The sequence below is a fragment of the Melozone crissalis genome, unplaced genomic scaffold (assembly GCF_028551555.1).
Source record: "Melozone crissalis strain CALT ecotype California unplaced genomic scaffold, PUWL_Pcris_2 ptg000012l_1, whole genome shotgun sequence".
Taxonomy (NCBI): domain Eukaryota; kingdom Metazoa; phylum Chordata; class Aves; order Passeriformes; family Passerellidae; genus Melozone; species Melozone crissalis.
The window spans coordinates 1,466,325-1,493,748 of record NW_026535790.1 but is presented as its reverse complement, the minus strand read 5'-3'; the positions used below and the strand labels follow the sequence as shown (position 1 = coordinate 1,493,748).

General features: G+C 50.3%; 1 protein-coding gene across 1 annotated transcript in view; it reads left to right on the top strand.

The window, feature by feature from the left end:
• Positions 1-23,620, top strand: part of SEC14L5 (SEC14 like lipid binding 5) — a 33,725-nt gene extending 10,105 nt beyond the window's left edge. The window contains exons 3-16 of the mRNA XM_054271029.1: positions 6,360-6,509; positions 6,617-6,748; positions 8,844-8,972; positions 9,698-9,908; positions 11,516-11,628; positions 16,128-16,317; positions 17,151-17,239; positions 17,636-17,706; positions 18,405-18,576; positions 19,161-19,295; positions 20,283-20,420; positions 21,108-21,353; positions 22,239-22,417; positions 23,351-23,620. Of these exons, the coding sequence (XP_054127004.1) occupies positions 6,360-6,509; positions 6,617-6,748; positions 8,844-8,972; positions 9,698-9,908; positions 11,516-11,628; positions 16,128-16,317; positions 17,151-17,239; positions 17,636-17,706; positions 18,405-18,576; positions 19,161-19,295; positions 20,283-20,420; positions 21,108-21,353; positions 22,239-22,417; positions 23,351-23,456 (2,061 nt within the window). The 3' untranslated portion in view covers positions 23,457-23,620. The remainder of the gene's footprint in view (positions 1-6,359; positions 6,510-6,616; positions 6,749-8,843; positions 8,973-9,697; positions 9,909-11,515; positions 11,629-16,127; positions 16,318-17,150; positions 17,240-17,635; positions 17,707-18,404; positions 18,577-19,160; positions 19,296-20,282; positions 20,421-21,107; positions 21,354-22,238; positions 22,418-23,350) is intronic.
• Positions 23,621-27,424: the final 3,804 nt, after the last annotated feature.

Genomic DNA, 27,424 nt, shown 5'->3' with positions numbered 1-27,424 from the left:
TTTTCCTCTGGCCAACAGAAGTGGGGTTTTATTTTCCCTTGGGCCCCAAACACTTTTGCTGTGCATACTCTGCACCTCCTTGAAATGAAGTTCTCTTTTCCCTGAATCAGTGCCTTTCTGTACCCTAAATATGCATTTTGTCCCTCCCACATTGTTCCTTGTATATTTTATCTTACTTTGTGGCTAGTGGGAAGCTGGGATCTGATCTGTTCAAAGCACGTGGATTATTGTGTCTGGTGTGTGCAGACTCTGTGGTTCCCTTCAGCACTGAGACCAAGCAGTGGGAGGAACTGCAGGATGAAATTCTTTTTTTCCTAGAAGGCCTCAATCTGCAGAGGAATATTTATATATCATCAGAGCTGCTCAAAAGCTGCTCCAAAGGCCTCCACTTCCTACTTAAAAGTGATGAGGCGTCTTCATCTTGCTTCTCATCATCTCTTTTCAAAGGGATGATGTTCTGGGCATCTTCAGCTCAAAACCTGGTATTGTACCTCCTCCTCACTTCCCTTCCTCTGAACACAGGAGTTCCTTTTTCCTGGCAACCTGCACATGGCTGTAACATGACCTTGAGGATTCTCATTAATTAATACAGATTTAAACACTGTCTGGTCATGAAAATTTAAAGTGTTTTAGCACAAGCATGAAGTCTTCTCCTTGTCACATAGTCGTGTAATATTGACTATAAATTCTGTCTACATCAGGTAATACTGACTATAAATTCTGTCTATATCATCACAATTAAGTTTCTTTGTGCTCCACACAAAGCAGTTTCCCCCTCACAGCTCTGGTGCCCTTGGAGATCCCATCTCACAGGAGCTGCCTCTGGAAGCCCATGGAAAGCACCCAGGGCCCAGCAGGCTGGAGGGAGCTGCCTGGGGTGTGCAGGGGGTTTGGCTGCTGAGGTTTTGTTTCCTGCAGTAATTCAGTGCTTCCACATCCCTGTTGTTGTGCATTCCTGTGGTGTAAATTGATTTCAAGGTCACTTCCTAGCAAACCCTGCCCAGGAGAAACAGGAGTAGCTGTTGGAGAGATCCTGCCCTGGCCATGTGCTGTGGCTGCTGTAGGAGCAGCAGTGCCACAGCTCCTGAAGGGGAGGCAGGAGCTCTCTGGCACTGCCAGGATCTCTGACACCTGGGGGTGTGCAGGGCTTGCACAGGGCCCTGCTCTGCAGGGGAAGGGGCTGAGCAGGTGGAGTGGGGGGTGTAAAGCAGGGTAAATTCCTCTTTTCTCTGCGGCTGTGAGGCTTTGGAATGGCACTTTTGGGGTTTGACACTTGTGGGTTTGTATAATTTGTTCTTGTTTACATCTGGCTGGCCTTTGGAGTACTGTCTTCTCTCAGATGTGGGGTTTGTACTGGTTGCTGAGTATTTAGCCAGCAGTCCAGAACACTTCCAAGCATGGCTTCTTGCATTGTTCTCAAGGTCTCCTCGTCTCACAAGCTGATTTTCACTTTTCAGTGTTGGTGCATAATCCATTTGGGATGGATATTTACCACAGCAGGTAAAACCACTTGGATGTATTTCCCAGGAGATCCCAGGGCAAAACCTTGGTTAGAGCACTCTGCTGATTTCACACTCAGCTGTGTCACTGTTAATGATTGCTCCTTGTAATTAATCATTTGTCAGCTTCAGTGGCACTAAGGGGTCTTTGTTGGGATGCAGAGGTCACTGTAACCACTTGGAAATATCCTTATCCTACTTTGGGCTCTCTTCAGGGTGAAAGGAAAATCTGACACTATTGAACCTTTGAGATCTTGAACTTTCCTGCATGTTTTAACTTTTCAGCTAGAAATTGTTTCACCTTTTTTTTCCATTTAATTTCTTCTTTGTCGAATTTTTTTATTCCAATGAACTGTATCTGAATTATTATTTTCTTTTTTTTTTTACATTTAGATGCACCCAGAAATAATTGGTTATAATTCTAAGCAAACAATCTTGATGAGTTCAAACAGATTCCAGGTCCCTCTGTCTTCTCTCAGCCCTCTTGTGAAATTGAATGTGTAATTTCAGTTTCAGGACTGCAGAGATTTAAATGACTCTTTGAACTGTTGGTCACAGTCCACTACAACAAAAGCACTGATTTTTGCAACAATTCTTTTGTCAGAAATCTGGGGAAAACCAACTTGATTTAGGGAAGGACGCTGGTCCTGAGCCAGCAGCTCTGGTGGAATGGTTGGTTTGGGTATGAGGTGTTAATCCCAGTGGGGTTTACAGGAAGGGAGGGAGTGGCTTCATGGCAGCATTAATTTTATTATATATTTATATTTGATATATATCTGATTCTGGTGGAGACTTTAGTCACCCCAGTGTCAGTCTGAAGTGCAGTCCCACAGCAGAGCTCTAACACCCAGTGCTGGCACAACACTGCTGTTGTTCCTTCTGGGAAAGGAGAGGCACAGAAGGGAGAGACAAATCCTAATTCCTGTATCCTGCTCAGTGCAGAGCTCCTGCAGGAAGGAGCTGAAAGAGCAAGTGCAGCCAAAGCATTAAAACAATTAATACCAAATACTCTGTGCCTTTCATTTCTCTGGGATGTTCTGTTGTCCACCTTGGACTCTGCAGAATCCCAGAGGGGTGTCGAGATCTCTAGCTCGTCAGAGTGACCTCGAGAGAAGTTTGAAAGTCTCTTTTCCCAGCCCGGTGCTTGAAGAAAGAGTCAGAGCTCTTCATTTCTCGGTCTCAAGGTTGTTTATTGTTTTTTATCTATGAAATTCTTTCTCTTGTCCAGCTGAGGTCTGCTCAGCAGGTCAGACAGAGGCACTCTGCCTGCCCCCAGAGTAGTGTTATATCTTTATACTAAAAACTACATATACAATATTTACAATTACTTTCCAATACCTATCCCCTATGTTAGACAGCGAGCTTCTACTCTAAACCAATCTGTGAGTGCCAACATCAGAGCAGAAGATGGAAGCCAAGAAGAAGAAGGAGAAAGGCTGGACATGCCCAGATCCCTCCATCTTGCCCCCCTGAATCTCCATTCTAAAAACCCCAAAATCTACTTTTTCACCTTGTGATAAATTCACTGTCATTTTACTTAATTTATCACGGCTTGCAGATTTTCATCTAAGGTTGGTAACTTGCTCCATGGGTCATAATCAAAACCACAGGGGCATTTTGGGCTCTGTGCCAGGGTCTGTGGCAGGGGTCTTGGCTGCTCAGGACAGCCAGAGGGATGTCCTGGGTCCTGACAGAGGAGGAGACATAACAGCTTTGTGATAGCTTGAAAAAAAATAAGCATTTCTCTGTCTTTCTAAGCTCCCTCAGTTTCCCTGTTGCAGCAAAGAGGAGGATTTTGGTAAGAGGATTCTGCTGGGTGCAGGAACGGGCTGCTCTCTGCTCAGCTCAGTCTGCAGGGATGGGAAGTCTGGGTGCTCTGGGAACAGCTTTGCTGTGACTGCAGCGTGGGGCTTCAGCTGTCCTTCATGTGATCTCAGGCATCTTCCCTGCTGTATTTTTAGAGCTGTTGTGCAAAGAAGATTAGCAAAGGACTTAATATCGATGTGGATATGGATTCTTTGTCAAATATGGCAGTGTTCCCCCTATTTAGGCAATGTGTTTGGGCTCGTGTCATAGTTATATCACCAGGCTGTGCCCTGCCATGTGCCTCTGCCCTGGCCTCTCTTCCTGCTCCAGATGTTGTTTAGCTGACTGAAAAAGTGCCTGCACTCAGTTTTGGTCTCAGTTTTGCTGGATCTAATGACAGTTTATTAGGGAGCCTGTTTCCAGCTGGATCAGCTCCATAGTTAGTGGAGAAAGAGGCAGCTGGGAGTTGAGATCCAGTGCTTTACCCTCAGGTGGGAGCCACAGACAGCTGCATTCAGTGGTGGTTTCAGACTGGCTTTTGTGGTCCCTCCATGGTGAAGAAAGAGTCAGAGCTCTTAATTTCTCAGTCTCAAGGTTGTTTATTGGTTTTTATCTATAAAATCCTTTCTCTTGTCCAGCTGAGGTCTGCTCAGCAGGTCAGACAGAGGCACTCTGCCTGCCCCCGGGGTAGTGAAGCTACCCAGGTGAAGCTGTTCAGGGTCCTGGTCCCACTAGAACAGCTCTTGTTTGTCTGGAAATTCCCTCAAATGTTCCTGGCACAGCTGCACCCCTGAAAGGGCAGAATCACAGAATAATTTGGGTGGGAAGAGACCTTAAAAGCCCATCCAGTCCCACCCACGCCCTGCCATCATGGGCAGGGACACCTTTTGCTGTCCCAGGCTGCTCCAAACCCTGTCCAGCTTGGCCTTGGACACTGCCAGGGATCCAGGGGCAGCCACAGCTGCTCTGGGCACCCTGTGCCAGGGCCTGCCCACCCTCACAGGGAAGAATTTCTTCCTAACATCTGATTTAAGTGTGTCCTCTTTTACTTTAAGACCCTTTCCCACTGTCCTATCAATCTGTCCACCCTTGCTGTGGAGTTAATTGGGGCAGCATTCTCTCAGGGAAGGGCTTTCAGTGGCACTTCTTGCAGCTGTGTTGAGGGCACAGGTATGGAGTGACGTGGGACAAAGTGCCCAAAACCAATTGCTAAATATTCTGGTATCCCAGTGACCTCTGAGGTGTTCTCAGCATGCACTGCCCAAGCACTCAGGACTCCAGTAACTCAGAATGGGTGGCCTGAGGAGATATTTGTGTGTGCTGGAACAGAAGAGACCAGCAAGGTGCAGGTTTTGACCTCAGGATAGCCCTGGATGGTGGTTTGGAGTGTGGAGGGTTGGGACAGGGCAGGTGCCAGCACAAACAGGAGGTGTTGACTGTGCCTGGGCAGATGAATGGGCTGGTGAGTGCAGGGAGGAGAGCAGGTACTGAGGTGTGCAGGTGGCCCTGGAGCAAAGGGCACCAGGAGAGGATGGCTGGGAGTGTCCTGTGGCAATTCCTGACACAGATCCATGAGCTCCCATCCTAACAAATTCAGCTGCTCAAAGCAGCGAGTGCTTCTCTTGGCTGGAGCCAGGGGAGTCTGTGTTGGAAACTGTTGAAAACAGTCACTTAGCATGGGAATTTGGATTTATCTAAACTGGTTTTGTTATTGCTGTGATGAGGAGGGATAAGCACAGGTAGAAGAACAGGGAAGAGTTCTCTGAGAAGTGTGGCAAAGCAAGCAGGACCTCGCTGAGGGACTGGGAGAGCAGGATTTCAAACCTGCGTGCTCTGTTCTGGCCAGGACTCCAGCTGGCAGCTGCCTGCACTTCCCTCCTGATACTGGAGCAACATGATAATCTGAAATAGCTCCTTTCCCGTCCAGAGGTCCGAGAGCAGATCTGGAATGTGTCCTTAAGTGCCTGGGCTATTTTGGGAGCAGGGACATGAATCTGTGCAGGGGCATCCAGGCTTTGCATGGCTGTGTTAATGGGGAGCTGACAGCCCAGCCCAGCTCCAGCATCAGCACAGCAGTGTTTGCTTTTGGGCCAGAGAACTCATGGATGTTTTTATTTTTCTGTGCTGTACAAAATGGTGGTGTCTTCTGGAGGGTGGGAAGATGACAGCAGTTCCTAGAGGAATTGCCTTGGAAAGATGGCAGAAACATCTTAGGATGGAAATGTGGAGCTCTGAGAGTCCAGTGGAAGGAGAGCACAGGTTCTCTTCCTGGACCAGCTGCAGTGGAGTTCTGGGCAGCTTGTGCAGCTCCCACATATTTGTAACAGCAGCACAACATGCAAGAGGCTTTTCAGAAATCCAAGGAAAACATTCCATCCTGCCAACATCTTAGAATATAGTAAGAGATGAAGTTAGGGAAGGAGCAGCAGCAGTAGGTACTATTCATGCAAGCTAACTTCTCTGCAAGTGCCAGGGAAGAGTGGATTTCTGCTAGAGCTGCTAAAGAAGCTTTGGAGAAAGGGCTTTTCACAGGGATGTGCTGATAGAACAGGGAACATTTCAGAGCCAGGACAGAGTTGGTTTAGAAGTGATAAATTGAGGCAAAGTCAGTAGCCAATAATTGGTGGTCTTACCCTTGATAGTTTAGAGCAACAAGAACTGTTTGGCACATCACATTTTAAGGCTTCATACAAACAGTATTGACCCAGAGATTATAATATTCCAGTCTTTAGCCAGCAGAAATCAGCAGAGCTCTGTTTGCTTTTGCTAGTTAGGAGCTTCCTGATGTTGAAGTGATGATTCCCTTCCTAGTATTCTTCAACAACAGGATCCTGTTTCTACTTCATGTGTGAAGGGAAAGTTATGTTAGGGCATGTTTGGCTGGTGACTGACATGGTGCTGTGCTTTAACTTCACCTCTGAGAAAACTGGGGGAAACTCCAGAGTTCAGAGGGCTGTGTTTTGTTGGACTTTCACTGTAAGGGAATTATTTAATTCAGAAACAGTTAAAATTGATTTACCCAGAAGCTGAAATTTACTTTATCTTCACTTCTAGGCCTACGAGAAACGCTTTCCTACATGCCCAGAGATCCCAGTGTTCCTGGGGAGTGAAATCCTGCACGAATCCAGGAGCGAGGACGGAGCCATCCACGTCATCGAGCGCAGCTGCAAGCTGAACGTGGACGCTCCCAGGCTGCTGAAAAAGGCAGGTGGAACCTGGGGAGCAGAGAGGCCTGCATTCTGTAGGCTGGCTCAGATAGATAAAGGCTCCTAAAGCTACTCTTGTGTCTCAGTGTTTCCCCTGCTGTTCAGATTGCAGGGGTGGAGCACGTGTTCTTCATCCAGAGGAACACGGTGAACTGGAGGGAGCGAACGCTGCGCATCGAGGCCCACAACGAGACCTTTGCCAACAGGGTGGTGGTCAGGGAGACCTGCAGCTACTCAGTGAGAGCCCTGCTGGGGCTGGCTGTGCTGGGAGGGGGCAGCTGTGCACTCACACACTGGGGGAAGGTGCCTGGGTGGGTTTGAGCACCTCTGGAACACTGGGATTGGAGACTCTGGGGCTGGAAAGGCTGTTGGGTCCTGGGTGTGGGACTGTTCAATTGCTTTGGAGAGACAAGACCAGGAGGAATGGCTTTCCCACAGACAAATTGGACATTAGGAAGGAATTCTTCCTTGTGAGGGTGGGCAGGCCCTGGCACAGGGTGCCCAGAGCAGCTGTGGCTGCCCCTGGATCCCTGGCAGTGCCCAAGGCCAGGCTGGGCAGGGCTTGGAGCAGCCTGGCATAGGGAAATTTCTTCCTGCCCATGGCAGGGGGTGGAACTATTTGGGTTTTAAGGTCTTGATGATCTTAAAGGTCTCTTCCAACCTAGTGATTCTGTGTGTCCATCCAAACCATTCTGTGCTTTCATAGGGCTTGAGAAACTTCTTCAGGTTGATTGTGATTCCCTGCTTGGAGTGAAAGTGGAAAACAGAACTGATACTCCAGAACTGCTGGTGTTCCCTCAGTTTCTTTTTGATTGAAATTCAGGCTGACAAAAACATCTAGAGCTTGGGCATGTCTATAAATCTGGATGTCTAGAATTAAACCCTTACTGTTCATTATTATAAGGGCCTGAGTGAAGCCTGACAATTTATTTTGCCCACAAATAAGTGAAAGTTTTAGCACCTTGTTTGTCATTATTTTTGTGCTCTAAAGATTTGGGAAAGGACTTGAGCCTTATTTGTGGCCAGGCTGTCTCCCTGTGTGGCTGTTTCTGTGCTGTTTCACTGCAATGCTGCTCTGAGGGCCCAGCCACCATGAAACAGCTCAGGTGTTTCTGGAAGCAATCAGATCCTGCTTGTCTTTCCTTACACTAATGTCCAGCTCCTGTTACCTACCTGCCCTTTTGGCAACTGGACAGCAGCTCAGCTTCTTGGAGTAAACAGGCTGTGAGGAGCTTCAGGCAAGAGGAGAAGTGGAAAAGCTGTGAACATTTTGGATGGTGAGGGTGTTCCTGGGCCAGAGATCCCTTGGTGGCTGCAGAAGGCCACCTAAAAACAGCCTAAAAACATCCTAAAAACTGCTGTAAATTAAACTTCTATCATTATCAAAGGCACTGACAGGTCTGAATTGCTCCCAGGTCAACTCTGAGATTGTTACACTTGCTGATTTTGGCTGTGTCCTTAGGAAGGAAACGTCAGCATCTGGGCTTTGAGGGGAACAGGGTGGGAGCTGCTGGCTGCATCCTCAAGATGGTTCCCTGCTCTATTTTTACCAGTTCCCTTTTCCCTGCCAGAGTGCACCGGAAGCAGGTTTATTCTCATCTTTCCTTTTCTGCTGCCTTCTCTGAGGCAACTTGGAGAAATATGATCCTGCTCCTGCAGTTACTTAATATCTCCCCAGGGAATTTGTCTTTTGTGGTATCTCTGTGTGGGGGCTGGAGTTGTTTTTCTTTCCTGTCAGTTTGTGAACAGCAGCACCTGCAGAGAGGAGGCAGAGCCTTCTCAGGAAAGGGTTAAGTTTGAAAGAGGGAAGGATTCTGTCATATATAGAGCAGCAGAGGGGAAATGAGGGAAAGGTGTGTGTTGAGCTGGAGAGTGGGGAAACTCCCTGCTCTGCCATGTCCCCAGTGTTTTGGGGAGAAAGCTGATGTTAGTGGCTGAGTCTCCCATCCAAAACTAAAAAAGAAAACCTGGTTTGCATCTTTCTTCTTTGCAGGTGTAGGAGTTTTAATTGCATGTTCCACAAGGCCATCTCTATCTTTCCATAAGGAGACTTTGATATGAATGCTTGATGTGGGCAGTTCCACTGCTCTTTTTGTGCAGTTCACGTCTGCTGAGGCAGACATGGGTTTAAATCTTGATTGCCTTGTGCATGTGAAGAATGTTGGGTTGGCAAAAGTCTGGATGTCCAGTTCACAAAGGGTTCTCACAAGGGGAATGGACCTGGCTGGTGACTCCAGGTGTGGCAGTGCCTCCTCTGCCCCCTCTCTGTGGTGCCAGGGCCATGAGCCCTGTGCCCCCATCCCTCCTGTGTGTTGTGTTCCCCTGGCTGCAGGTTCACCCCGAGAACGAGGACTGGACCTGCTTTGAGCAGTCAGCCTCTCTCGACATCAAATCCTTTTTTGGCTTTGAAAGCACCGTGGAAAAAATTGCCATGAAGCAGTACACCTCCAACATCAAACGGGTAAGGTGGGCCTCCCTGGCTGCCCCTGGGCCTCCCTGGCTGCCCCTGGGCCTCCCTGGCTGCCTGTGGGCTCCCCTGGCTGCCCCCTGGGCTCCCCTGGCTGCCCCTGGGCCTCCCTGGCTGCCCCTGGGCCTCCCTGACTGCCCCTGGGCTTCTTTGGCTGCCTGAGCACCCAGGCCCTCTGTTTTCCTTTCTGTAAACACACCCAATTGAGCTTTGTGCCCTTGCTTGTGGCTCTGGAGTCCCTCAGGTGGGCAAAGGAAGGCAAAGAGCCCAGGGCAGAGCAGAGCTGGCTGGGATGTGGCTGTGCCAGGGGAGCAGGGCACGGGGTGCTGTGGGTGCAGCGCTGCTGGGCACTGAGCACACTCTTCTTATGCAGGAAGGGAAAGTCCTGGCTGAAAAACACTCCCTGTATCTCCAGAGCTTGGGCTTGGGACAGTGGCTCTGTGTGCAGAGGAACAGGGCAGCTAATTGGGTTTGAGAGCAGGAGGATGGGGTAAAAGTGTTAGAAAGGCATCCATAACTGGGATTTTCCTGGTCATTATTTGTAATTCATCATTCACAGGGGGCTTGGATACTGGAGGTTTTTTGACAGGATCACGGGGATGGAAGGAGAGATTTCCCCTCCATTTACCCTTAGCAGCATTCATCATCTGTCCTGAGCAAACTCCAGTGCCCTGCTGGCTCTGCAGGAGGCTTTTCCTAACGAGAGTTCTCCCCTCCAGGGCAAGGAGGTGATCGAGCACTACCTGAAGGAGCTGATCTCGCAGGGGATCACGTTCATCCCTCGCTGGAGCCCTCCCGCGGCGGAGGAGGAGCGAGCCCCAGCGCTGGCACGGGCCCCCGGTGCCACCCCGCAGGAATCCGGGGCTGCTGGCACCAGCAGGGACCCTCCTGGCAGCCCCTGCCCGCCCCCGGAGCCTGCCAGCCCCGACGGTAGGCACTGCAGCTCTCACTGACCCACGAGCTTATTTCCATTTCTCTTGGCATCAGGTTTTTCATCTGGAGTGTGGGGGAGGAGGAGGGAAAGCTATTTTCTTTTTTCAAGGAAAATAAACAATGGAACTTTTTCTTTCCCCTAAAACAAAAAAGCTGTGCAGGCAGTATGTTTTGGAGCTTAGAAAAAAATTAGGTTTGATCAGGTATTTTATACTTTAAACTAGAGAAGATGCCTTCAGTATGCTGGAATTAAATATTTTATCTGTTCCAAAATTAATGTTCTTGGGGACAGGTTTGGATGGTTTTTGGTCCTGTATCAGGCCAAGACAAACTTGAGGAATGTCTCCTAATGCATTTTTCCCACAAAATGCCTGAATCAAAGTTTATCTTACCATGTGTTGGTCTGATGATATTTTCTAGACTAAATAAAAGATTTCTCTGGCGAAAAGAAATAGGAGGGACCTTTGAATCCAGAGTTGTTGTAATAGAAACAGTTGTTGTCATTCCTGGGAAGTAAAGGCAGCACTTTTTTTGCTGAGTGTAACTAGGCAAAAAGCTTGGAATTTGGAAATATCAGTAGTTCTGCTCTCACCTGACATTCTCTGGGAGCTTTTCTGGGAAAAGATGGGAATCCACAGAGAAGCTGAATAGGAGAAATGTTTGAGATTAATGTTGTCCTCAGAGTGGTGAGTCCCAGCTAGCAGAAGAGGAGAGTAGCCTTTATTTTTCTGCCCATATTCCTGCTCAGGACAGGATTAGCTCCCCTGGGCCTGCTCCCCACCTTGCTGGCTCTGGGGGTTCCATGGGATGTCTCACTTCCAAATGCAATTTCTGTTATCCTGTGGGTGTCCAGGCCTCCTTCTGTAGGTGATGGCATCTACTGGAACCTTGTGCCTGACAAAGAGCCAGCTCTGAGGTGTCCCCAGCCCTGCTCCCTGTGTCTTCCACCCCATCTGCTGCCTGGGCTGCTCCCCCCAGCTGCCCTGTTCTGCTGGCTGGCACCTGCCAGCCCTGGGTGACACATCCCCTGTCACATCCCTCTGTCACATCCCCCTGTCCCTCGGTGCTGGCAGTCACCAACCCCTTGTCCTTTGTCTCTGGGCTGGAGGAGCTGCCTGGTGTGCACAGGACTTCTCCTCCTGCCAGAATCCTCCCTGGCTGTCAGAAATGTGCTGTTGTTCTCCCTCAGTCTCTGTGTCCCTGGGCAGAAGAATGGCTTGGTTTCCCAGCAAGCCACTTGTCACTGCAGTTGTGGGTGAGATTTAGGACAGGTGGAGATGGAAGTGCCCAGGTCTTGGAGTGCTTGGTGAGCTGAGTGCCAGAGCTCATGATAGATCTTTTAAAGCTCCTGCTGGAGCAGTTCAGGGCTGAATGGAATATTGGAGGCAGAGCCAGGTGGAGTGATCCAGCTGTGATCCAGCACATGCTGCTGTGGTTTTGTGCCCCAATCACCAGGAGAGTGTCCCTCTCTCCCTCCCTCAGGCTGCTGGGATGAGGCTTCTGAGCAAATCCCATGTAAACCATAGGGAGCCCAATGTGCAGAAGCACCTGCTCCCCTCCCTGCTGGCTGTGCCACTCTGCTCTGAGCTGTTGTCCCCCTGCAGGTGACAAACTGGACTCTGACTACATTGAGCGCTACCTGGGCCAGCTGACCCCGCTGCAGGAGAGCTGCCTGATCCGCCTGCGCCAGTGGCTCCAGGAGACCCACAAGGGAAAGGTGGGCAGGGCACTGAGGGGCACTGAGGGGCATCCCCAGCTGGGATGGGGAGCCCTGGCTGCACAGACACACAGGGGAATGAGAGGCTGCAGTGTGACACCACCAGCTGGGGGTGCTGGTGGATGTTGAGCTGAGCATGAGCCAGCCCTGGCAGCCCAAAGACACTGAGGGCACTGTCCTGCTCTGCTCTGTGCCACAGTGGCCTCACCTCTAGTCCTGGACACCACAGTATCAGAAAGATCTAAAGCTGTCAAAAAGTGTCCAAAAGAGGAACATGATGATGGGGAAGGGTCTCAAGGGGAAGCCATAAGAGGAGCAGCTGAGGGCACTTGGCCTGTTCAGCTGGCGGAGAGGAGATGGAGCACAGAGCTCACTGGGGCTGCAGCTCCTCCTGAGGGGCAGCTCCAATCTCTGCTCTCTGTGACCAGGGACAGGACCCAGGGAACAGCTGGAGCTGTGCCAGGGCAGGTTTAGGTTGGAGATCAGGAGAGGCTCTTCCCCCAGAGGGTGCTGGCACTGCCCAGGCTCCCCAGGGAATGGGCACAGCCCTGAGGCTGCCAGAGCTCCAGGAGTGTTTGGACACCTCCCTCAGGCACAGGGTGGGATTGTTGGGGTGTCTGTGCAGGGTCAGGGGTTGGACTCCATGATCCCTTCCTGCTCAAGGAAATTCCATGGTTCTCTGATATTTCCCTGAGAAGCAGCACAGGCACTGAGGGATGGATGTGTCTCTGCTCTGCTGGAATGTCGTGGGCTCCTTCTGGTTAAAGGAAAGTCTCTGTCACACCAGCAGGGTAACTGATAGGTGGCTGGGAAAAGAAAGGGTCTAGAGCAGCTTAAATGCCTCAAAAGGGGTTTAACTCCAGATTTCCTGATGGAGAGGGATTAGGAGGGAAGGAAAGAAGAACCAAGGATAGCACCAGAGAGAGTACTTGGGTGGGCTGAGTGGATAAAAGATGCTGAGGAAGAGGAGCAAGCGATCCTGCTTGGAAGCAGAAAGCAGCTGGATGAGGTTTCAACAGTAAAAGCTTCCTGGCTTAGAAGGAATCAGCTCAGTCAGTCAGGATGGGTTAGGTGAGGTACTCTGCATTCCTGGGCTTGGGAAGATTTTCATTCTTTTCCCTTTACCTGGCCTTTCCAAAAGACACTGCTGCTTACAAGGAGCTTTGCCAGTCCTGCATGCTGTGCTGTGTGTCTCAGAGCTGAGCATGTCTCATCTGAGTACAGGGAGTCTGAACATGATTTAGAATGCTGTTTTTTCTTGGAAAAGTGAATGTGAATCACCTCTGTAGAAATCAAATGTAACAAAGATTTAGTGCAATTGTCCTGAAGTTCCCTTGAGTGTGAGCAGGCACGTGGGTTTTGTTGGTACCCAGGAATGTGGATGGAGAAACAGCTCCCAGCAAACCTCACTCTGAAGAGAGCAGGAGGTGTTGGGGCAGTGTCAGAGGCTCCCAGCAGCTGATAAGCTCCAGACACCCACAGTGCTGTTGAATTGTTAGAGCTGATAAATTCCTATCCCCAAACATCTGCCAGAGCTGGCCAAGGCCACTGGGGTACAGTGGCATCAACAGCAGCACCTTGGATACCTTGGACCAGAAGGATGGGGGCTGCTGGAGGCAGGTAGAGACTGCAGGAACAGATGTGTGATATATAATATATTGTATGTGTGATATATAATATATGGTATATGTGATATATAATATATTGTATATATACACACCTGATGTAGCAAAGGGCCCCTTGAGGGGCTGTGACACCTCCTGGCAGCTGCTCTTGTGTCCCTGTGATGCTCTGCCCCTGAGGAAGGAGCTTGGGGCAGTGAGTGAGCTGTGTGAGCAGGAGCAGCCTCACCAAGAAAAGGGCTCTGCTGGAAGCTGCTTTGATCTGTGTCTGCTGTGATCCAGCCTCCAGTCAGATGGGAGGCCCTGGACAGGCAGGGGTCAGTCCCCAGGTGTGAGTGGGCTCTCAGGAGGCTTTTCATGGAGCCCTGGACAGTGAAGTGGTGTGGGCTCCACTGGGGTAGGAGATCTCTCACCTAGTGGGTCCTGGATGGGAGGACATCCCAGAGACAGGGAGGCTTTGTCCCTGCTGTGACCTGCAGGGATCCTGCTTTCACCTGGAACAGGCACCACCTAAACCTTTGTTTAGGTTGAAAAGTATCAACCCACAGGTTGGTTTTCCCCCTCCATGTCAGAGGCTGGGGAAGGAAAAGGTGAGAACACATAAGCCAAATGTGGAGCAGCTGCCCCTTGGTGCCTGGTGCTGGGCAGGGAGTGGCAGCCCCTGTCCCCTGAGCAGTGCAGCTGAATCCTGAGCTCTGGGGACACTGGAGCTGCCTCTGGGTGGCCTTGCTGGGCCCTGTCCCCAGGAGGATGTGGGCACACAGGAGGGGAGGTGCTGGCTGCTGAAACTTCACATTGAACCCCCTGAGTGCTCAGCTGCTTCTCCTGATGCCCTGACAGTGCTGACCAAAATCAGGAGCTTCTCCTGCAAGGCTGGGGTTGTCCCTGGAGAGGCTCTTACCTTGCTGTGACAATCTGTTCTTTTAATTCAGAGCAGGGATGGCCTTATTCCTCTATCAGAAATTATCAAAAAATAGATCTCCTGTTTCTTGGAAAATGGCCCTTCTTATTTTTGTCCTCTGTCCTATTTCACTATCTTTCCCCCATTCCTTCCAAAGCAGACATTACCTTTACAATCAGATATGTTGTTCCTTAAAAATCTGAGGAGTTGAAGGAACAAACTGTAAATGGTGTTAAAACTGCAACAGCTTAAAGCTCTGTTCAAGGCTTTGCAGCATGCAGGAGAGTGCAGCAGTTTTACCAGGGAATACAAAAGCAGGCTGAAATTAAACCTTCATTTTCTTGCATGTGGGAGTTGCTGCTTTGGTTGGACAAGGATAAAAGATTAATTCTGCTGTGGAATGAGTCCTCTTGGAGCTTCCTGCCTTTGGTCCAAACTGAAGTGCTGGATTTGCCTCTTGCCTGGAGCCCTGCACAGGGGAGGTTTGAAACAGGAAAATATCAAACCCTCCAGCAGCCATCCCCTCTCCTGCAGGGATCCAGGAGCTGTTGTGGGTGTCTGGGCTGGGCCTGGTGAGTGACAGCTGCCTCTGAGCCACAGGAACACAAACCTGAATTATCTGATGAACATTCTGCTGGCTTTAAACTTGCTGTCGTACTGAATTCCTCTACATACTCCTGAGATCATCTTTGGGAGGGCTGCCCTCTCCTTTCCAGGACACACAGATGCACTGTTAGAACCAGTGTTAACCTCCCCACTGCTCCTAAGGTGCTTCAGGATTGGTTTAGGCTGCCTGAACTCTGCCCCTTCTGTAGGTGAGCCAATTCTTACCATCTCTTGCTTGTCAATCCAAGATTGCTCCCTCCTGACACAGCTGCCAGCCTTGCTTTCTACCCAGCTTTCTGTTTCCCTGAGCATGGCAGTGGACAAACAAAGGAGCTTTGACTGCTGAACATGGGGGTTTGTGTCCCAGCAGGGCTGGGAGTGCTTGGCTTGTGCTAGCACAACATGGATACTCTGGAAGAGACAATCCCTGCTCCACAGAGCTGGATTTTTTTTATGGAAACTTGTAGAGAATGAGGCCAAACACTTTTGGAGAAGTTGGAGTGAGGGACTGTGAATCCAGCAGCACATGCAGCTCTAATCCAGTTGGATTTGCAGCTGACAGGCTCTTAGTCAGATTTGGCACTTCTGTGGGATCCATCAGGTTTGTTGTTAATTCCTGCTGCTTGGCACTCCTGCCAAGCTGTCTTTGATTCCTCAGCTAAAGAGAACATGGCAGATCTGGAAGGAGGTTGGGATAAGCCATTCTGCAGACTTGCTTTGGGAAGCTTTTGTGCCTGTGATGTGAGGATTAGTGCTAGTGCTGGGGTGAGTGGTTGGGAGAGGGTGTGTTGTAGTTTGGGCTGATTTGGATCAAGAGTTATTGTGGTGTAATGGGGCAGGGAAGCCTTTGAAGCACTCAGCAGCTTTCCTGTTCCAACACCAGCAGCAGGGCCTGCACAAGAGCTGGAACTGGTACTGGTGGCATCATTCAGACTGCACAGCTGTGATTCCCTGCAGTGCCTCTGTGCTCAGTGTGTTACCTGTGGCTGTTTGGTACCTGTTCCCATCCTGTGCTGATTTGCCCTGGGCAGGTGAACTTGCAGCTCCCTGACTTTCACACAGTGATTTGGAGATCCTTGAGGATAACCAGCCAGGGGAAACATCAGCCAGGCCAGGGTTTGCTGGAGCTCCTGGGAATTGCCCTGGGGAAGGGCTTCCCACAGCCAGTGAAGTGAGCTGGTCTCTGCTGTTGTGCTCCTGCACCCTCTGCTGCTTCCAGCTGGGTTAGCTGCCGAGGGAGGGAGGCAGAAGGGAACTTTGATGTTTGCTGTCTTACTCTGAAGAGATTAAAAACTGGTGTCAACTGCAGCCTCCTCTGCAGGCCAGATGGGACATTGCAGTGCTGATCCTGGGGTTGTCTCTCCTGGCAGATCCCCAAGGATGAGCACATCCTGCGGTTCCTGCGCGCCCGCGACTTCAACATCGACAAAGCGCGGGAGATGCTGTGCCAGTCACTGGCCTGGCGCAAGCAGTACCAGGTGGATCTCATCCTGCAGTCCTGGAGACCCCCAGCCCTGCTGCAGGAGTACTACACTGGGGGGTGGCACTACCAGGACAAAGGTGAGGATTGCCAGCCAGGGGCTCTGTACAAATCACAAATGGGATGGGACTGCTGGGAACGTGCCTTGAGCTGTTTGATTTTCCACCACCACTCTCATTACATGGGGATGACAATGGGAAGATGCCAGTAGCAGACCAAGAACTCAATGTTAGAACTTACTATAAAAGTTTTCTGACCAATCACACAAAGCAAAAGCACACTGACAGTAGTTCTATCCAAGCACTATAAGCACAGGTACCTTTGGTTAAACACTGCTTGCTTATTTTGGATACAATACCTGCTTGTGAGCCTTAAAACACAACACACAGAGCTCTATTATTAAGCTTAAAACTTCCTAGTATCTCACTAGATAAACTTTTCTGCAGCTTAGGGAGTTATGCTAGACAAGCATTAATACACAGACCATTGTTCTATTTATCCTTACATTCCTACGTTTTACATAATTTTTCTGCTGACCAATCCTATGGCTACTGCTCAGCTCCAATCACAGTCCTGCTGTCTCTGAGGCCTGCCTTTTGCAGCTTTCCCAAAACCCTCTGATTTTATGGAGGGTTATTTTATTTTATGCCCTTGGCACCTCACTGGTGGCCTGGGATGTTGAGGAAAGCAGTATTGACATTTTTAAAGTTAACAAAGCAGTTCAGTGCCTGTGAGTCCCTGTAATTGTATTTCCTCTGCACAGATCAGTCAGTGCAAAGCAATTTCTCTGAACAGGTTGCTTTTGGCAGTGATTTTTATCCTTTTCAAATATTTAATGTGGCTTTTGAAAAGGGTATGAGAGTGATATGCTGGGAGACTAAAGTTCTGCCCTCTCTAACCCCTTTGCTTGAAGATGGGCGGCCGCTCTACATCCTCCGCCTCGGGCAGATGGACACCAAGGGTTTGGTGAAGGCCCTGGGAGAGGAGTCCCTGCTGCGACACGTGAGCTGTGCCTTTGTGTGCCACCTGTCCCCTCAGGGTGCTGGGAAGTCTTGGCATGGTGCATCAGGAGTCCTGGAATGGTTTGGGTGGGAAGGGACATTAACGTTCATCTCACCCCACACTGTCTTGAGCAGGGACACCTCCCACTGTCCCAGGCTGCTCCCAGCCCTGCCCAGCCTGGCCTTGGGCACTGCCAGGGATCCAGGGGCAGCCACAGCTGCTCTGGGCGCCCTGTGCCAGGGCCTGCCCACCCTCACAGGGAACAATTCCTCATTCCCAATATCCCATCCATCCCTGCCCTCTGCTTTCTGTATTTTTAAAAAGAAGATCTTCAAATCATCCTGGTTACTCAGCCATTTTCAGGCTAATCCCTGTCTGTGCTATCTTTGATTCCAGGTTCTGTCCATTAATGAAGAGGGACAGAAGAGATGTGAGGAAAACACCAACATTTTCGGCCGCCCCATCACGTCAGTATCATTGGTTTATCATTGGTTTATAACTGGTTTATCATTGGTTTATCATTGGTTTATCAATCATTGGTTTATAACTGATTCATATTGGTTTTCCTGAGCCCTTGCAGACTCTCAGGGCCATGGTGAAGGATGCTGCTGTGGTTTGGGGTGATGTCCTTAGGGTTACAGTGCAGACACCAGTGTGTCTGTGGTCCCCATCTAGCCCGTAAAATATTTATATATTTATTTGTTGGACTTAAATGCAGACAAATTCTGCAGTTTTGTTGGAAAGCAAGTGTTGATCCTTCCTTACATCATTTTCGTATCCCATCTCAGATTAATTTAATCTTTCTGTCTTGATGATTTTAATCCACATCTTTGAAATTCTGGGTTTTTAATACAGGAGCCTGTCTGCCAGATTCTATCTTCATTTAAAATGAATTTTTACATTATTTTTAGCAATAGGCCTGCATGCCTTCACCACCTTCTTCCAGAGTGACAGATGTTCCTGCCCTTGGGGTTGGGGGTGTGTGTTACCTGGAGCTCACCTGGATTCTGCTGCCCAAGTGGAGATGTGCTTTTATTGGAGCTGCTTGTGTCCCTTGTTGGCGTCCCTGGGTCCTGCAGGGGCTGTGGGGTCACTGTGGATCCTAAACTGAGCAGCCACCACACTCTAAAGTTGTGACAGGTTTTTTTCTGCCTGTTTATTTTAGATCCTGGACATGCCTGGTGGACTTGGAAGGGCTCAATATGAGGCACCTCTGGCGGCCTGGGGTGAAGGCCCTGCTCAGGATCATCGAGGTGGTGGAGGACAACTACCCTGAGACCCTGGGGAGGCTCCTGATTGTGAGGGCACCACGGGTCTTCCCTGTGCTCTGGACCCTGGTGGGTGAAACCTGGGCTACATCAGCAGAGGAAGGGAGGGAAAATCTCCAGGCAGCTTATGGGCAGCTCCTGAAGAGCCTCAGCAGAACCAGGCCATGAGGTGCCTGCAGCTCACTGGGTTCTGGTCACTGCCATCCACCAGGACAGGATGAGAAGCCTGGATTGCAATTGCCCATTCCACCCAAACTTGGTGGGCTTTCATGTAAATGGGCAAAGACAGATACCTTTTAATCTCATGCTGTAGGACACTGAAGGATAATAAGTAGTAATAATAAGTAGTAAATAGTAAATCTGGTTCTGCCTGGTGCCTGCTGACTGCTCTGGCAGTGTGAGAACATGGTTGTCACATTTCTTGTGAGGTTTGTGGGTGAGGCAGTGACTGCAGACTTCCTTTACATGAAGCAGAAAGTGCTGTGAGTTGGTGTTACAGAGAGAGAGAACATTTTCAGTTTGTCCCTCTCTTTGGGAAGTGCCTCAGAGCTGTGAAGCTCTGCACACTGCTGAGACATGTCATGAGATGGCTCAGCCAGTGTCCCCAGCTGCCCTCAGTGACAGCCATGTCCTGTGTGCCCGTTGTCTTGCAGGTCAGTCCCTTTATCAATGAGAACACAAGGCAGAAGTTCCTCATCTACAGTGGCAATAACTACCAGGGCTCAGGAGGGCTGGTGGACTATGTGGACAAGGATGTGATCCCAGACTTCCTGGGAGGAGACTGCATGGTGAGTTTTCCTTCCCCTTGTGCAGGTGCAATCTGGAACTGATTTCCTGTTCCTCTCCTCCCTGGCCTTCCACTGCCTTCTGGAAGGGGTTAAGCCTCAGTGCTGGCCAGCATGGCCCTGCTGTGGGCACAGGGCAGATCATTTGGGCACACAGGGCTGCCCCCTGCAGTGCTGGTGCTGCCCTGGGATCCTGGGGTGTAGGAGTGTTGTGGGGTAGGACAGTCAGGACAGAGACAGAGATCTCTGCAGCCAGGTCAGGAACTTGGGGTTTATTGCAAAGGGCCTGGGGGCAGGGCCCTGCTGGGAGCTGCAGCCACAGCTCAGAGCAGGCTGAGAGAAGAGAGGGGGAGAGGTGGTGAGAGGGGAAGAGAGTAAAAGGGTGAGAGAGCGAGGTTCCCATTACAATACAATAAATCTTCTTCTGTGTTGAATATTCTAATTCTCACTAACCAATCTAGTAGAAGATACAAATCCTATAGCATTTCCATACAGCCTGTAAGAATCATTACATTACCACACTGGGTTACATTTTAAACCCTAAAAACTCCTCTTTGGGCCCCTTCTGCTAAACTAGTAGGGTCTGCTCTGACCCTTGGGCCTGTCTGCAAGCAGAGGGTGTTGTTTCACCAAAAGGAGATTACCTTCAGCAGCCACACCATTGTTTTCCAGTTGTTCAGTAACTGAGGGATCTCAAAGCTTGCTTTCATTTCAATCTCGCTTATAGTTTACATATTCTCAAAATCTTTTGCCAGGCAATCATATTTATAAGGCTTTCCTGTTTCATCTTCCCCAGCACTGCAGCAGGGTCAGAGCAGAGCTCTCTGCAGGGAGCTCACAGAGACCTCAGTGGTTCCCATGAGCTCAGAGCCCAGTGCAGTTCTGGCCCAGCTGAGGGCTCAGCCCATATCTGACAGCCACAGGAGGTGCTGGCTCACTGCTGGAGCATGCTGAGCCCCTGTCTGTCTGTCTGTCTGTGTGATGTTGCAGTGCACTGTCTCAGAGGGGGGGCTGGTCCCCAAGTCCCTGTACCAGAGCGAGGACGAGCCCGAGAACTCGGATCACATCCGGCTGTGGACAGAAACCATCTACCACTCTGCCAGCGTCCTCAGAGGAGCCCCACACGAGGTACAGAGCACACCTGAGCTGTGGGGTGGCACAGTGACAGGTGTCCCCTCTGCTGGGCTGGCTGGGGCAGCCAGGGGCTCCAGCACTGGGAGCTCAGCAGCAGCTGCTGTTCCTGCAAGGGAGCAGCTGCAAGTGTGGGAGTGAAGAGCAGCAGTGTGAGCAGCAGTGGCTCCTATCTCTGCTGTGGCCTGATCTTCTGTAAAGTCCAGTCTCCTCCCCCTCCTCCTCCTCCTCTTGGGAGAAATAAAGGGCTCTCAGTGTCCCTTGTGATAGTTCAGCTCCCATTCCCAGCGGTGTAGCTGGGACAGTAATGGGGGTGATAAAGGAAGGTGTGTGCTGGGAGTCACCACCAAACAGGATGTCCCAAAAAGGAGCAAATCAGTGTCAGATCAGTCTTCCGGCCTCTCTGATGGGGATTGACTCTGATTTGGCTGTTTCCTCAGTTCCACTGAGGTTTTCCTAGAACAAGTTACTCATTTACAAGCAATTCTGATATGGGGAGGAAAGGTAAAAACTCTTGAGTGGTAGGGTTGGGAGTGGGAGGTGCTGTATCCCCCTCAGGAACCAGGACCATCACCCAGCTGAAGGGTTGTGGAGCCAAGTCTGTTTGCCCCAGAGTGGGGAGGAGCACAGTGCTGCCACCTGAGCACCTGACCCTGCAAGGGGCTTGTTCTGTTCCTTTCCCAGATACTCGTGGAGATCCTGGAGGGGGAATCTGTCATCACCTGGGACTTTGACATCCTGAAGGGAGATGTGGTGTTCAGCCTCTTCCACTCCAAACGAGCTCCTGAGCCAAGTCACAAAGAAGCCACAGCACCAAGTCCCTGTGGTGCAGGGGACAATGTGCAGCTCATTGACAGGAGCTGGGTGCTGGGGGTGGATTACAGCAGGGTGGAGTCTCCCCTGATCTGCAGGGAAGGAGAGAGCATCCAGGTCAGAGGGCTGGGGTCCTGCCATGGCCTCAGGGTCCTGCCAGCTCCAGAGTGGAGTGGTGGGGAGGGAATTGGTGGTGTGGGAAATCAGGAACTGCTGGAAAAGGGGGCTGTGGTCATTCCCAGCAGCAGAAGGGGGGATTCTGCCCTTCTGCCCCACTCAGGTGACACCCCACCTGCAGAGCTGCCCCAGCCCTGGGGCCAACAGCTGCAGGACCTGAAGCTGCTGGAGAGAGTCCAGGGGAGCCCATGGAGACACCCCAAGGATGGAGCCCCTCTGGAGCCAGGCTGTGAGAGCTGGGGGTGCTCACCTGGAGAGGAGAAGCTCCAGGGACACCTCAGAGCCCCTGGCAGGGCCTGAAGGGGCTCCAGGAGAGCTGGAGAGGGACTGGGGACAAGGGATGGAGGGACAGGACACAGGGAATGGCTCCCACTGCCAGAGGGCAGGGATGGATGGGATATTGGGAATGAGGAATTGTTCCCTGTGAGGGTGGGCAGGCCCTGGCACAGGGTGTCCAGAGCAGCTGTGGCTGCCCCTGGATCCCTGGCAGTGCCCAAGGCCAGGCTGGGCAGGGCTTGGAGCAGCCTGGGACAGTGGGATGGGGATGGGGATGGGCTTTAAGGTCCATTCCCACCCAAACCATTCTGTGATCATTTTCTGGATGCCCTGTGAAAGTGGGAAATCTTTATTTAGAGTGAGTCATTGGAAAGAGACTCCAAGCTAAAATTCTTAATGGAAATTAAGCTAAATAAGCTTTTTTATTTTCCTGCTGGTACTACAGGGCTGTGTCTCAGGGAGGTGACACAGGTGAATGCCACCTGTGCTGGGTCATTGAGGCCTTCCCCCATTCCCCCGTGCTCACCTGCTGTCTCTCCCTCTCTGCAGGGCTCCCATGTCACTCGCTGGCCTGGCTTCTACATCCTGCAGTGGAGGATGCACGGGCCCCTGCCCTGCTCCAGCTCCAGCCTGCCCCGTGTGGACGATGTCCTGGCCTCCCTGCAGGGCTCCAGCCACAAGTGCAAGCTCATCTACTACTACGAGGTGCTGGCCTCCAAGGACTTCAGGTAGGGCATTTACAAGGGCTTTACTACGAGTTGCACTGGGGGTGAGTTAAACACTTGGATATCAGAGACCCCCACAGGGGGTGTGTTTCACTGACAAGTGGATGGGCACAGAATTGGTGGCATTTTCAGATTCCCTTGAATCTGTCCGTCAGTGAAATTTGTGGTTTGGGCCTTGCTTGCAGCTGCCTGAAGAGGAGGAGATTTTTGACTCAAGAGGGTTTTTATCTTAGTTGGGAATATTTTGAGAAGCTGCTTTTGGAGTAATTTAAATATCAGCTGGGCTGTTTCCCAGATGATTTTGTTTGGCACTTGAGAAGGATGAGCACTTCTGGACAGGTGAACAGCCAGCCTTGGCAGGGTGTGCCTGGCCCCTTCAATGCCAGAATCACCTCCCCATCTGTCAGTCTGAGCTCTGTGCAAGCCTTGGCCCTTCCCTGGAGCTGGAGGAGGCACTGGGCAGAGCAGACCTGAAGGTGGTGGCTTGAGGTGTGACCTGGCCAGGTGCTGTGGGGTCAGAGCAGCAGAAATCCCTCACTGCAGTCCTGCTCTTCTTGGGGCTCTTCCTGAGCCCAGCCTGCTTTGGGCAGGAGGAGCTGGAGGTGCTGAGTTGGGACTCTGCTGTTCAGAGCCTGGAGCCCTTGGGTTCCCAAGGCTGCATTTGGAGTCCTCTGGAGCTTTTTCTTTCACCTCTGAGGCTCCAGCTCTGTCCCTTTCCCCAGAACAATACTCAGAGACAAGGAATAATATCTGTAAATGGGAAAAAATGTCTCTGACTGATGAATTTTTCATCATGACACAGAGATTCTTAGAGAGCAAGTGGGAAATGATGGGCCCAAAAGCAATTGTGCAGATGTTGGAGAGGGGGAGCTGATCTGTGGGAGGAACCCCCCAATGCAGCCTTGCTAACAGCACATCTGTTCTGTCCCATGCCAGAGGATCCATGTCCAGCCTGGAATCCTGCACCAGTGGCTTTTCCCAGCTGAGTGGAGTCACCACATCTTCCAGCCAGTCCCAGAGCAGCTCCCACCTCTCCAGATAGCAGAGCCAGGGCTGCAGCACCAGGGGCATCCAAACCAAAGAGCTCCAGGGCTGAGCCGTGGGGCAGCCACAGCCATTTGGACACAGAGAGGCCTCTGGGGGCTGCTTCAACCACAAAAACTGAAATCCCAAGGGCAGGTTTAGGGGTTTGGGGTCAGCTGCCTGCTCCTCCCTCACCACCTGTGGGTTTTCAGGAACCCACTCCACTCCAAAGGGCTCTTTTCAGTTCTTTCCCCCAGAGGAGGCTGATGTTGCCTTACCTGCTGCACCTTGAGGGAATTCCTGGGTGGCAAAACAAGGGAATGTCCTGGATGCCCACAGGGTTCTGCTTCCACACTGGGCAGTCAGGGGGGCATTCCAGGGGCAGGGCCTTGGCAGGAGCTGCCAACACCTGGGTACAGGCAGCATGGTTCAGAAATCACTTCCAGGCCAAACCAAAAACTCTCCTGGTCTGGCAGGATGCTTTGGGAAATGTGTTGGATTTTTTTAACCCTGCTGAGAAACAAAGTCAAAAGGTTTTTGGTTTTTGTTTTTTTTTTAGAAATCCCAGGCATTGAATCTGCCTGCAGTGAGTGGCATCTTCCAAACTATTGTTTCTTTTTACTCAGGTTTACAGCAATAATGAGTAGGTCTGTCCCATTCCTGAGTGGATGGGAACTGAATCCAGTCCCAAAGGGCTAAGAAAAGCAATATTTGATTTCCTGAAGGCACAAGATTTTCTGGCAGTATTACAGAACTTGCTTTTTTAAACATGAGCTCACTTGAAACCATTCAGAGAGGCATGTATGTATGTAAGCACTTACTGAAGCCTATTTATTCTATACTAGCTTATTTTAAATTAATTTTTAACTTATTATGTCAGAAATGACTATTTATTAAATACAGTCACCTTTTTTAATGGGATGAACTTTGTTTTAGAAAGGAATAACTGATTGTCTTCAATCCCAAGCAATCTTTCTGCTTGGGTCCTGATCTTTGTGATCAATGGATGTTCTTGCAAAAGGGCTGCATTGGGTAAGGGCTTGTGTCACCTTCCTTGCAAGGAAAGGTGAGAGTCCTGTGCTTTTTTAGACTGTTTTTTAGGATTAAGAAACAAGGATTGAGTTCAGGAGTTGTCATGAAGATGCACTGTCTTCCTACACACCAAAAATGCCACGTTTGTCCCTAATCTCTGATTGTTCCTCTACTCAGGTTGGGGAGCAAAGTTATCCATGTTCTTGTCCAGGTGAAAAAATGATGAGAGCAGGTGTCAAATACTCACCAAGTTTTTATTCAGGAATCTGTGAAGTTGTTCCTTCCCACCCTGTTTTTTTTATAATCACTGGTTTTGAAGCACCAGGCTCTGCCAAATGAGAAAAGAGCCAAAATACTTGGGACAATGGGAGACAAAGAACTTGACATGGGTTTGAGTTGTTTGTGGGGTTTTTTAAGGATTGGAGCCAAGGGAATCACTCTGCACCTTGCATCTCTCCCTGTGAACAGGTAACTTTGTTATGTAGAGCTCAGGGAAGTTCTGATTTCCAATTCTCAGTTGTTCCATAGACTTTCATGTTTCTCCCAGACAAATGAAACTTCTGTCTCTGGCATTTCAGCATAACTGGAGTCTGATAAAGATGGGCAAATGTAAATGTAATTCCTACATTTCCTCTGGAAGGTCAGGAATTCTGGAAGCAGAAGTGCATGTGTGTATCCCTCATGGAAAATCCTTGACCCAGAATAAAATCTAATTTAGAAACAGTTTCAGACTCTCAAAGCCCCAGGAGCAAACCCAGCCCTGTCCCCCTGTGCTGTTTCAGGATTTTACCTTCCCTTCTCACAGGGTTGCTCACATCCTGTTCCTGGGTTTGCTCTGGGTAAGAATCTCTTGCTTTGCCCTGAATTTGTTTTTTTTTGTAATTTTGTTTTGAAATGTGGGATGTGCTGTTTTCTGCTCACCAGAAGTTTGACTTTTGTCAGTGGAGGAATTTGGCCCTGGCAGATCTCTGAAGGGTGAGGTCAGGGCTGGTTCCTCAGGGTGTTCCTGGCTCTGGGGACATCCCAATCCCAGTTTTTCCTCCTGTCCCTTGGTAGTCCCACTCCTCTGCCCATCAGAGATCATGCACAGGTCTGTGAAGCAGATTGTGACCTCTGCTTGGCAAGGCTGCCTGCTTTATCCCATCTGACAATTTACTCTGAAATCAATTTAAATAATTCAGTATTTTTTCCTTCTTCTCCTGAATATTAACAGGAGAAAGAGAGCAACAGTTTGGATGCTGTGCTGTGCTTTCTAAACCTGACCTTATGAACTGCAGATACCAGAGACACAGAATTGTTCTACATCACCTTTCCCCCCTCAAACTACATCAGTGTGCTTAGAAAATAAACTCAGAGTTTTCTTCACAGTGAGCTGAGTCTGGGAGGGATTTTGGATCCTCAGAAATCAGAAATTGGGCAATGGGCTCATTGTGGGTGGTGCAGCAAAGCCCTCCCTGCAGTGAGGCCCCTGAGCTCGGGCTGTGTGCAGGGAAGGAGCTGCTGGTTAAAAAGTGGCTCCCAGGAAATTGGGGCTGTCCCTGGTTCAGATATTCCCTATGCAAACACAACACCTACCTCAGAGCTGGTGCCATGCCCGTGGGGGCAGGGGAGCGCAGGATGCTGTGCCAGGGTCACACAGCCACAGGTGGCACCTGCATTGCCAGAGCTCTCCAGGGGTGCCCCATTCCCTGGGCTGGGAAGGGCAAACACAGAGGATGAGAATGGATGTTGGATGGCCTCAGCCGAGGTTCAGGGCACAGTCTGAGCCGTGTTTTGCTGCTCTCCGCTGGAGGAGGAGGAGGAGGCTGAGCCCCGGGGCACGGGGGCGGCTCCAGCCCCGGCTCCAGCCCCGCAGGTGGCACCGGAGCCGGGGAGCGCTGGGAGGCGGCTCGGGGGCTCTCTCAGGGAGGCACCAGAACAGCTCAGCCCTTCCTCAGCTCCTGAGCTCAGCTCAGCCCTTCCTCAGCTCCTGAGCTCAGCTCATTCCTCAGCTCCTGAGCTCAGCTCATTCCACAGCTCCTGAGCTCGACTCAGTCCTTCCTCAGCTCCTGATCTCACTGTTGGGAACAATTCCTGACACTGAGCTGTCCAGGCACTCCTGAGTGACTGAGGTGCAGCTGTGCTCTCTGCTCAGCCACTCTGGTTCTGTCTGTTCCCTTTCAGGAACTGTGAATAACAATTTGTAATCCCAGTTTGGTTTGTTGGCAGATTCTGAAAATGCCATAATCCACTCTCAGTTCCCAGTAGGAATTGGTGAGCCCAGCTGCCCACGACACTGGGCTGGGGCCAACCCTGCTCCAGGCAGGGAATCCCTCATTTCAAAAGGCATTTTCAATCCCTCATTTCAATCCCTCATTTCAAAAGGCATTTTCAATCCCTCATTTCAAAAGGCATTTTATGAGCTCACACTGCTTTAATGTCCCAAATGTTTGTACTGTGAGCAATTAATGCAAGGAACAGCTATTAGAGATTTACTTGACAGCAGCTGTCAAAGATTCCTGCATGCAGTTAGCTTTAATATTCCTCCAACACCTTTGTGATGCTCCTTACAGCTGATTATTTCTCTCTTGGAAGGTGAAATTGGAGTCAAGTCACATTTGCTGGCTTTTAGTGACACCAACACCCCCTTCCAAGCTTTCAGTTACACCTAAATTAAATGGGCATTAATTAAGTTTTTTAGCAGCACTTACTTTCTCTCCTTTGCAGCTGGCTTTGGTTTTATACACTGAAATCCTCATTTTTCTCAGCCAAAACCCTCAAACCTCCTGTAAGAGCCCACTGCAGGGCACTGAAGTAGCAGATGTCCTCCTGTGATGGTGTCTGTGTGTCCTGGTAGAGCTGTACTTTTGGGTATGTGAGAAATAAAACATCTCTGAGAACATGTGGAATTGTTTGATTCAACTGTTGAAATTGCAGGGCAGTGAAAATTCAAGCCTGTGTGCTGCTCTCTTTGCC